General features: G+C 37.6%; 1 protein-coding gene across 1 annotated transcript in view; it reads left to right on the top strand.

Annotated features, from left to right (window-relative positions):
- The window catches only part of GUCY2C (guanylate cyclase 2C), a 116,320-nt gene that overhangs the window by 64,628 nt on the left and 39,662 nt on the right, over positions 1–12,030 (top strand). The window contains exons 17-20 of the mRNA XM_072420228.1: positions 4,186–4,318; positions 4,845–4,982; positions 6,556–6,644; positions 8,214–8,305. Coding sequence (XP_072276329.1) covers positions 4,186–4,318; positions 4,845–4,982; positions 6,556–6,644; positions 8,214–8,305 — 452 coding nt within the window. The remainder of the gene's footprint in view (positions 1–4,185; positions 4,319–4,844; positions 4,983–6,555; positions 6,645–8,213; positions 8,306–12,030) is intronic.

Here is a 12,030-nt window from a genome sequence, read left to right as displayed (position 1 = left end):
GTGTTTTTTACCATATTGATCTTATACCTCACAGTTCAAAATTATTCGTCATGTGCTTATATTTTGATGATTAAATGACTGTTGTACCAACTAAATTGATCTCCTACAAAGAACTGCACGCCCTTAGGGGCGACCATTTTTCTTTTTATTCAAGAAACCCATATTTCTTATGAATATCTTGTGAGATTGTTTTCCAAACATTTCCCACAATGGTACTAACACCTTGCAATCTGAAAGATCAACAGGGGTGCAAATGGTACCCCTAAACCAGCAATAGATACTTCAGCTGCATTATTTAATTGCATTAGCTGAAAAGGCTCCTACATGTTATGCATGGTTAAGGATGTGTCACGGCAAATCTCATACTTGCCTCCTTTGTACCCCCCCTTCCAATGGCATTTAAATTAATTGCTGTTACAAGATTCTCTGATTGTTTTGATGTTTAGAGGCAGATCTCTGTAACTGTTTTTTTTTGGAGAAAAGGTCCACAAAGCCACCAAAGGCAAACTTATTTGCCACCCAATGGCAAAGCATTCCCACCAACTTGTCCAATTGCGCCTGTAGCTCAAGTAGCTTCTGTATCACAAGACAAAACACTACCTATCCTTAGTACCACAAAAAAATTTATGAGTGGGGTAACAAGATTCGATATAAAAAAAACTGCCATACTACGTGGGAGTAGTATTCATTTCCCTTCCAAGTTGGCCTTGGTTTTCAGGACTATTGAAAGTTATACTAAGTACGGCAGGGGGAGAAAGTCGAGCGACAGGCAATGGGACGCACTCTCATTGAGTCATATTTACGGAGGGCCAATCTCCCTGAGTTCCTCTAATATACTCTCGTCGCCCTAGAGTTTCAGTAGGTAATTAAAGCAGACACCAGGACTTCACCTGCAGGCAAATCCCCCGGACTTGGTGGGTTCTCCTTTAAATTTTTTAAGCAATTCCAAGATATTCTTCTTCCTCACCTTTGAAAATAAGTTAACGGTTCGGTGGATGGGGTGGAGATGAGGGTGGACTCCCTGCGTGCCCATATCTCTGTGCTCCCCAAACCTGGTAAGGATCCCTCTATCTGCGGAAGTTACTAGCCCATTTTGTTATTGAATGTGGACGTAAAAATTTACACAAATGTGTTGGCCATAAGGCTACAATGGGTGGTGCCTTCTTACAATCACCTGGATCAAGCAGGGTTTGTTTCAGGACGGGAGGTGAGGGATAATGCCTAACGAGTACTCTCTTTATTGCATTTTGAGAGGAGAAATAGCTAGTCCACCATTTGGCTCTCCATTGATGTTGAGAAGGACTGGCTTTACCTCTCCACCGTCCTGAGACATCTGGGCCTAAGATGCTTAGATGGATAATGGCACTTCCCCCACAGAGCAAGTCTGTGTGAATTGTACTATGTCCCCCCCCTTCCCATTGTTCAATGGCACTAGACAGGGGTGTCTGCTGTCCCCTTCCTTTTTGCCATCTCTCTAGAACATTTCAGTGTCAGGCTTAACTCTACTAACTCTACTACTAACTTGTACTAACGTGTTATTTTTTGTCCTACAACCCAGCATTATTGACCTGTTCTACTTTCAGCATTTGAGACCTTTAATCATTTATCAAATTTCAAAATCAATTTGACCAAATCAGAATTTCTGAATGTTAACATCCCCAGAAGGGAGGCAAAAGCGATTAAAACTAATTTTGTTTGACAAAACAGATTGCTTTGTTATCTGTGAGTAGATCTGACCCTGACATTAACGTTGGGCTATTTAAGGCTAACTATGTCCCTACCCTCTACTCTATTAAAAGAGACATACAAAAATGGGGACAATTGCCCCTTTCCTGGCTCAGGAGAATTAATATTTCAAACGTTTCCCTTACCTATCCCAGACACTTTCTTCGCTTACCTTACCTGATTATGTTTTTCATTTGTGTGGCAGCGCACTAAACTGTGGGTCTCCATGCAGACCCTGCAGTGGCTTATGTCCAAAGGCATCTTGGGATTTCCCCAATTTGGTACTTAGCCACACTAATAAATAAGCTTGTGAACTGGAAATACTATGCACATAATAAACATTGGGTTTCCTTAGAATTTAAACTGTGTGCTAATGACCTAGCCACCACTATCCCCAAACAATTCCGGGTATTCTCACCAGATGTATCCCTTTTACTGTACTTACTCTTATGTGGTGGAACATCATTCATAGACAGCCGGGTTGGGTTCCTCCCTATCGGAGTCTATTCTTATTTTCCACCAGGTCTACATAATAATTAATTTTCAGAGCAGCTATCTGATATTCCATGGGCTATACATCACGGTTTCCTTCCCCCGATACACAATTGGCAATATCTCCAACTCCACCACTTTATTTCCTTCCTGCCGAACCCCATCAGAGACCTCTCCAATTTAAATCCTATTGAACAACTTTTGAAATCAGAGGACAGTTGATCGCATGCAGTGTCCCAACTATATAAGATCCTCCCACATTAGTGGGTGGGAATGAATCTGTTCATGTCTCTATCCATCTCCCAAATCTCTACTGCATTGTATATCTTGCTGAAAACCCCCATCAGCAATAAAAATACAGGTGCGCCTACACCAGATGTCGCCATATCTCACCCTTGTGTTGGTGAGTTTGTGGGGACCAGGGTACGATGGCCCACATTTGGTGGTTTTGCCCAATCATTCAGAGTTTCTGGAAGCAAGTGTCCAAAATGTTAGAAAAAATCTCTGGCACCTCCCTTGATCTTACCCCCTGACGTTTCTTGTTCGACTGTACTAGGTTCCATTGGTAGTTACAAACACTCCATTATCCCATTTTTACTTAAAGTCACAAAAGCCCTTATCCTACTCCACTGGAAATCCCCTGTAACTCCCCCGCCTACACAGAGTGGATCCGAGGGGTAGAAGACCTTTGTTATATGGAGAAGCTGTCCCATGACCTGTGGAATACCACTGCCTGTTTCACAGAAATTTGGTCATGTTGGTATATGTTTCAAAGCAGCAGGGAATACTCTGCAATAATGTTTCTTGTGCCAGAATAAGTAAATGGGGATTTTGGAACTTGATGATTGCAGGTATGGTCTGGTGATCTGCCTTTGCTGGGAGATCTTAATATCCACGACAGTTTGTTGCCAATCTTTAATCTGCAGTACCCATAATGTTGTTACAGTTTTCTCTTCCTATTGTTGCATTCATTTTTGTTTGCGTATATTTGTTTTCTATTTCTGGCCAACAGGATCCTAGTTATTGTTTTCTCTTTTTTTTCCTTACCCTCTTACCCCTTTCTTCTCCTCTTTCTCTATTAAAGAGTGTTCTACCCTTTTACTTTGAAAGTACTTTGCTAGTTTTAGATATTGCATGCTAATATTAGGTCTATGATCTACCAAAACACACAGATCCTTTTCTATTTTTTCTATCCCCAAATTTATTTCCCCTAGACAATATGAAGCATGCATGGTGTTAGCCCCAGGTGTATAACTTTACATTTCTCAATATTAAATGTAACTTGCCACCTGGCTGCCTAATCAAACAGTACATCCAGGTCTGATTATATAGATCCTGCATGGACTTAATTTCATTACATAGTTTGATGTCATCTGCAAACACAGAAATTGTTTTTTTAATCCCAAACTCTATATCATTTATAAATATGTTAATCAGAAAAGGTCCCAACACTGAACCCTGGGGTACACCACTAATAACCTTAGACCAGGCAAAATGTGAATCATTAATCACTCCTCTCTGGATGTGGTCTTTAGGCAAGTTGTCTATCTATTTAAAGATTGAATTTCCTAAACCTATAGACCCTAACATGCATATTAACCTTCTTTGGGGTACTGTGTCAAATGCTTTTGCAAAGTCCATGTATACAACATCAACTGCTACTTCACTTTCTGTTTACTTTCTTGAAATCCATGCTGGCTATCACTTATATTTTTATTTTCTAGAAAAAAAAACTGTATGTGGTTCTTTATATATGTATATATTACATTTTGTTTTGTTTAGAATGCTTGGTAAAATCACTCTTCATAGAGTATATTTATAAACTGTGAATCATTCATTCAGACATTCGACAAATATTCTCTAGTGGAGTATCTTTCTGATTCATGTGTTAAATGGTGCCAACAAAGAAATAGCAAATAATCTACATTTATTTTATATTTTCAATATAATTCAATTTTTATATGACAGGGGATGTCTTATCTGCACTCCAGTAAAACTGAGGTTCATGGCCACCTTAAATCAACAAACTGTGTTGTAGACAGTCGAATGGTGGTAAAAATCACAGACTTTCTTGGTAATTCCATTCTAAGTCCTAAAAAAGGTAAAAACATTCTTATTATTAGTTCTGTAAGTAATTTAGCCTTTTGTGATTTCAACTATATATTTTTTCAAATATTGAGGAGCATTGCAGTTAGAACCTGGTATTGTTTTTGCTGTAACCCTGGCAAATAAAAACAAAAAACAAAAACAAAAAAACAGTTGTATCTGTGCATTTTTTTTTATTTCTACCTGAAGGGTATATGTATGTTTTAGAGCTTTCCCTAACTTTAAATTTAAAATATAACTTTAGATTTTAGTTTACCTCTGATTTAAAATTTAAAAATGTGTTTAGATTGTGTTTAAATATTAAAGCAAGCCTGTCAGGTCCAATGCATTAGTAATAATGGTAAAGTTCTAGCCCCAGTTCATTTACAGTGCCTTAGCTAGTCTGCAAGTTGGGATTAGGCCTTACCTGTCAGTTGTATATGTACATTATTTAAAATTAGAGTACTTTAACCCATAAAAAGGGTCATTTATAGTTTTGCAAGTATATCTCACACCTATTTTCTTTTCTAAAATTGTTCCAGATTTGTGGATGTGCCCTGAACACCTGCGACAAGATGGAGTTTCTCAGAAAGGTGATGTCTATAGCTATGGAATCATTGCACAGGAAATCATCCTACGGAAAGATACATTCTATACAGAACAATGCCTTGACACCAAAGGTAAACTTTTGTCAATGTATAGGGTTTGACTTGTCAGTTTAGACGATTAATATCAGTAAAACACATTACATGAAATAGTGACGTGGAAATAACAGTTGGTCCAAATGATATTATATTATTTAATGCTTAAGCAGGGAGTTACAATACAAAGTGACACAGATTACCCATCACATGAAAATGGTGTACCTGCCAATTTTATTCAGATATAACTAGGATTATATAACTTTTAGACTGAAACTTTTGACAAATCATCAATATGGTAAGTTTGAATAGTCCAATCAGCATCCTTGTCACTTTTGCTGAAAACCTTATATTTATCCTCAAATCCAGACTTGGGTAAATGAGGTCTGACCATGTCACAAATGCTGACTTATGAGAAGATTAGTAGGAGCTGCTGAAGTCATGTAAAACAATGTGGGGCCCTAGTCTTTAGGCCTACAAAAGATTTTTTTCACTATATTTATATGTGACGAATTAAAGATAATAAAAAGCAATGATAGGGCAATTACATTTTTACTAAACGTTTATATGGTAAGTCAGTGCAGAACAATACAAATATTTATGTTATATGTTTTTAAGACGTTTTATTGTGCACACACAATAGCTAAGGCTTTGTACACACGTCACATGATTTTCTTCCAATATGAACGGTTGTGCTTGCCTTGAGCGAGAATCTGACGTGTGGAGAGGTCGCTCAGTGTTGTTCGTGGATATGTCTTGACGGACCCATGAGCGACCGATGATGAACATCTACAATACAAGTGAAGAGAGTCTCGTTCCCCCTCTGCTCTCCATAGAATAGAACAGCTCTGTGTGTACAGTGCGTAGGCTTGCAGGATTTTGTTTTGTACTACAGTATTCTGGCAAGTAGGTAGGTATGTTTTAGAGCAGAAGGGGCTTTACCTGTTCCTTTCTGTAAATAAGGAATGTCTGATCACAAATTTTTAGAGGTATTAAAGTATGATATTTTTAGGGTAACGAGGTTTTCAGCTTGTAGCGGGGTATTTGGTCATAAAATACGGTAATTTCAAGATTCTTTTTTTTAAGCCTATACCTGAACTTTTAAATTGGCATAATGCTTAGGATATGTTTAAGTAGTTATTCTTGTATACACAAATAGTACTGCAGCCATTACACAGCATAAATCCACATGGCATGAATATCATTAAGATCAGAAAACAATTACGTTTTTCCAATTAACCTTACTATTACAGTAGTGAGACATTACTGTTAGTACTTTTAAATAATTTTTCAGCTGGCTTTCCGATTGCTCTGCTTGCTTACATTGCTCCGCATATGCGAATACATTTCCCAAGACTCAAATCTTCCTTTCTTAGTAGTCTATCTCTGATGTGAGAATCTTGCATTTCACACACATTATCCTGTCTCTGATAACATACCGGTATACACTTCTGTGACATTGTCTGGAAAAATGTTCCTCTTTTCACAGTTACATACCCTTTTTTATGTACCAGTGAAGCATTTTTTTTAAAGGTAGACCATATCTAAATGGGGAAAAAATGCTTATATACTGTAAATCTAATTATTATCCTTCTTTTAAAACTGAACATAGAAAAACTTGCAAGAGTACAGAACTTCAAAGGAGATTGTCCCTTCCGACCAGACCTCAATTTAGATTTAGCAGAGGAATGGGAAATTGAGGTGAGTTTTATTTATATATTTTTATCTGTTTGATAGTTTCAGATATAATTAACAATTTCATGTCAATTGTTATGTCCTTTTCATTGGAAATTATGTTTTTTTTTTCTTTACGGTAACAAACAACTTTAGATTGTTTCCCATGTAAGCAGGAAAGATATAAGGCTATATTTAGCATATTGAGCAGTTTGGGGTTAAAAAGTCCATTAGATGGAATTCAAGTAAAGATACAGTGGAAAGAATATCCGACTTTCAAATATTCACATTGGGCCTGATTTATTAAAGCTCTCCAAAGCTGGAGAGGATACAGTTTCATCAGTGAAGCTGGATGATCCATCAAACCTGTAATGGATTTCTTCAAAGTCATTTGCTAGCAAATGTTATGAATAATGGACCAGATACTTTCCAGGTTTGCTGGATAGCCCAGCTTCACTGATTAAAGTGTACCCTCTCCAGGCTTGGAGAGCTTTAATAAATCAGGTACATTGTGTTGCTTTGCAACCTGAAATAAAGTTACAAAAAAACAATATTTTTTCCTGGCTAAATTCACTCTATGCAACATATAACATCTGTGTGAAAGAGATAATAGCAACAGTTCAGAACAAAAAAATGAAAAACAAAACAGAATCACTGAGATGGGTAAAGTATTCCAAAAGTAGAAAGTTTAATTTTCACAAACATTTTTTAAATAGTTCGGCATAAAACACCTATACCAGGAGCCTTCCAGTGTGTGAATGAGAAGGAAACAATTAGTTATGAGTTGCAAAGCACTGCTAAAAAATCTCAGGGATATAGTTGTGGACAGGCACAGGTCAGTGGATGGCTACAAACACATTTCCTATGGTTTATCAACTCCTTTGCACACAGTAAAGTCTATAATTAGAAACTATAAGTGAAAAAAGTGGAAAGATAGCGGCTCTTTATGGCAGAAAATAAGTCCAGCATGACATAAAAGCTTTTATTTCAGTTACTAAAACATATACTTCTCAGAAACATAATTTTTAAAAGAGACCATGGCAATGTTTAACAATGACTTTATAAAATACTCTCACTAAAGAGTCCAAGATGTGGGTCAGTACTATACTTATGGTCTCACCCGACACGTTTCGCCCTAAACGGGCTTCCCCATGGGATTGCCGAGACCTAGGTAACATGTGAGATCTAGGCAACATTTTTAGGGGCTTATTTTTAAGATATCTGCACTTCATTACACCGCACACCAATAATTTATAGATAAGCCCTTTGATATGAGGTCTGATATTATTATGAATATTTAAACCCTTATACTTTGCATTGAGTTGATAGAAAATGTGCCAAGTCATTTCGAAAATGTATTTTAAAATATAATAATCATATTTTCAAACTTCATCAACCCAATCTGAATTATAAATGTCGAACAGCTCATGGGTACTTGCTAGTGATCCTCTGAATATTGTTGTTAATTTACAGGACCAACTAAACAGACATTTTGTATGTTGTGCCAATACTGTGGTCTTTATGTGTTTATAAATCATTTGACAATAATATTTAGGTTTACAAAATTTTATCATGCTCCATTACTGTTTCTTTTAGGTTTATATACTTGTGAAGAGTTGCTGGGAAGAGGATCCTGAGAGGAGACCAGACTTCAAGAAAATTGAAAACATCTTGGCTAAAGTTTTTAGGTATTACTCTTGTTAGTAATCAGAGCAGATTACATTTATTAGAGAAGATCTTAGATCATAGTCCTCATACTGAAAAATATTAATACAAGCACACAATTATAGATGAGCAATATATTTTAAAAATGTGATAACTATTTTAAAAAATTGTTCACTTGTGCAGTGCTGTGTGGAGGCAGACCAACCAAGAAAAGTATAAAAAGCATTAACAGTACAAAATGTTGCCACAAGGAGTAGCAAGACAATGACACAAATAAAAGCATTCCATTCACTTACTCCAAAATAGCCATCATTTTAACAGAGAAAGTCAAACTTCTAACATATTTTTAAATTGAAATTATATACCAATGGAGGCAAATTACAGCAAGGAGTTTCAGAGATACAGTTCTTATAGACTCTGCCCAAGCACCCACCTCCCCAACACACAGGCATACACAAACTTGGTAAACTGTCAATTGCTATCATAAGTAGCCTTATATAGAGTATATAGAAGCAACAATAAATAATGAGTCTACAGTCTTGGGGAGCTTTAATAAATCTGGTCCTTCGTGTCAAAGATCCTGCTAAAATGATTGTGCAAGTATACCATACCAACAGCTACTTCACTGTCTAACTATTTAATTACTTCTTCATAAAGCTGAGTAAATTTGTTAAACAACTTGGGTCTCTCTTGAATCCATGTTGAGTATCAGCATTAGAGTATCAGCCTATAATATTATTTTCTAGCAAAAACTTCTCAATTTGTTTCTTTATAAATTTAAGTTAAACTTACCAGTCTGTAGTTACTTAATAATGACTTTGCTCACTTTGAAATGGCTTTGAAATAACAGAGCTCAGCTCTTTGAGGAGACATGGATGTCATGGTGATTTATTGAATATTAATTTTTTGCAAATGTTGCTGTTGCTATTTGCATTTTGGACTTTAGCTCCATCGTTTTCCTTTGTGTACACAGAGCTAAAACAAAGTGTTTAGTAAATAAAACTTTTCTTTATCCCCAGTTGTCAACCCTAAGACATCCTTTAAAGGGCCTACATGCTTAGATCTGATCTTTTTGCTATTTAAAACATGGTATTTGCCTTACTTTTTTTTGCAATCTTTCTTACATTTTGATGTTTTGCATACTTTAACATTAGCTGTGAGCCACATTCATTTTAATTTTTGCCACTTAAACTTATTACTCATGAGAATTTATTGTTTATGTGTTTATGTAGAACAGGCTTGAATCATTCCCATCTCTGTTTTGTGTTCTTTGGGAACAACATTCCCTTCCAGTCCAAGTCATGGAGAGCCACCCCAAACACTGGAAATTTGCTCTGTTAAATTTAATGTTGTTATCTTTCCCATTTTTGTTTGCTGTTTACAGCTTACATTAAATGAAGTCATATTATAGTTACTGCTACCCAGATTTTCTTTTATATGGACATTTGTTATAAGCTGCATTGTTTGAAAAAACTAGGTCCAGCTGAGTATTATTTCTAGTTAGGGCTTCTATATACTGTACCATAAAATTATCTTGTATTGAATTCATAAAGGTCTGTCATTTTGCTGTACCAGCAGTGCCATTACCCCTGTCAATATCTGGGTAGTTGAAATTACCCATCACAACCACTGTCTCAGCCTGTGCAGCCCTTTCTATTTGCACAAGTAGTTGATTCTCTATCACATTATTTAGCACTGGGGGCACCTTTTCTGACAGCCCTTTTCTTTTGATATTTACTATTCAGGATCCATGCCAAGAGTTGTTGTTCCTTAAAATTGAGGGAGAAGTAGATTTTGTTGAGATAGTAGGTCCTTTGTTCATGGCAGGAGCATCAAAAGAGCTTCTGTCATTTCATGTAAGATCAAATACCAGGCTCTTCTTGGTCAAAGATGGGCCACCAGGATGAGCCTGCATTCAGCTTTTTTGATTTTTAGTACCTCTCAGTACATTTTTAAAAGTAAAGTAGTGGGGAAGGCTTATATCAGGCATGTCCAAAGTCCGGCCCGGGGCCAATTGCAGCCTGTGTTCAGATTTCCACCGCCCGCAGCCTCTGTCAAAAAATCAATAATTTGCGGCCCACCAGCACTGTTGACCACAGTATAAAATACACGCGTAGGAAAAAGCTATTTTCTATTTCATTAGAGTTGATCAACCGCCTTGCAATTATTAACCCGCTACTCGGCGGACATATTCGGCAGGAAGGGAAACCACACGTGTGCACAGGAAATCCCCTATGTCATTATAGTGGGTGTGTGCTGTGCGGGACCCTCACAGACCACGGCCACTCTGATTTCAAGAAGGTGCTATGCACAGAGCCTGCATTGACACCGGACTCTGTGCACAGGGAATCCCTCACGTCGCCCTGGTGGGCGTGTGCTGTGTGGGTTAGGCCACACAGGGAGGGATTTGCAGAGATGAGGTTAGGCCAAAAGGCAGGGATTTGCATTAGAAGTGTTCATTTTTCCCTTAATCCGATATTGCAAATGAGTGAAATGGACATTCCTGTTGAATACATTTGGGTGGGTCAGAAATGGAAAAGGGTTTCTGGTAGATCATAGAAATAGCATGCAATGTCAAGGTGCAATATCTATAGCTAGCAAAGTAATTTCTTGAATTAAAAGAGGAATAGACTGCAGAGAGTACAAGGCATTAATCAGACCTCATCTGCAAAATGCAGTCCAGATTTTGGCGACAGTTCACAAAAAGGATATTGTGGAATTAGAGAGAATCCAGAGTAGGGCAACTAAACTAATATTAGTAATGGCGTAGCTCAGCTTTGAGGAGAGATTAGCTGAACTGAATCTATTCTCCCTTAAAGGAGGCATTTAAGGGGGCATATGATCACCATGTGTAAATATGAAGAAGAACTTTCTTCACGATTATTCACTTTAAGATCATTACAAAGTGGGCACTCATTGCATCTGGAGGAAAAGAAGTTTAATCTCTGGATAAGGAAGGGATTGTTAACTGTAAGGTCTGTAAAAATGTGGAATCGGCTCCCTCAGGAAAAAGTTCAAGCAAGTACTATAGATTGCTTTAATAAAAGCTGGTTGCTTTTCTAGAAGCACATAATTTACCTCGGTATTAAAGTTTTAAAATAAAGAAAACAGACACTGTTGATCCAGGGAACATCCAATTGCCTCATAGAATCAGGAAGGATTTTTTCCCCTTTTAAAGAAAATTTAACCAGGTTTCCTTGCCTTATTGTTCCCTTTTTCTGGATCAACTATGTCTATAGTGTTTTTTTAACTGGGATATGTTCATGACTTATTTCTTTTTTCAACCTGACCAACTATGTCACACTTACCTCTCCTTGCTAAAGTGCAGGCGCCTCTCTTGTGCGCATGCAGACAGTTCTGAGCCCTGGCATGCCTGCTCTTCGAGATTTAATAAATATTGCCCCTTCCACTGGACTTGGCTATTTAGCTAGCCCTGACACAGCACTCTGAGTTCCTGCAACGTGTTTTCACTAATGCTGAGCCACTTAGCTTTGCTGAGCATTTCTTTTACACCTGTTGATTAATTCAGTCCTTTCAGTGCCTTGTGCCTTCCTGTTGCTTCCTGTGTATGCTGTGTTCCCCTGTGTCTGCAGTGGCCCCCATGTCACCAGTGTCTATTTCCTGGATTTCTGGTTCTTGACCCCTGGCTTGTTCCTGACATCTCTGGCTTGCTGCCTGCCTCGACCCTGGCCTTCCTTGACTATTCTCCTGCCTAGTGGTCTTGGGGAATGAATAGAGGTCTCTTTTC

The sequence above is a fragment of the Pyxicephalus adspersus genome, chromosome 8 (assembly GCF_032062135.1).
Source record: "Pyxicephalus adspersus chromosome 8, UCB_Pads_2.0, whole genome shotgun sequence".
Taxonomy (NCBI): domain Eukaryota; kingdom Metazoa; phylum Chordata; class Amphibia; order Anura; family Pyxicephalidae; genus Pyxicephalus; species Pyxicephalus adspersus.
This window is presented reverse-complemented; position numbering and strand designations above follow the sequence as displayed.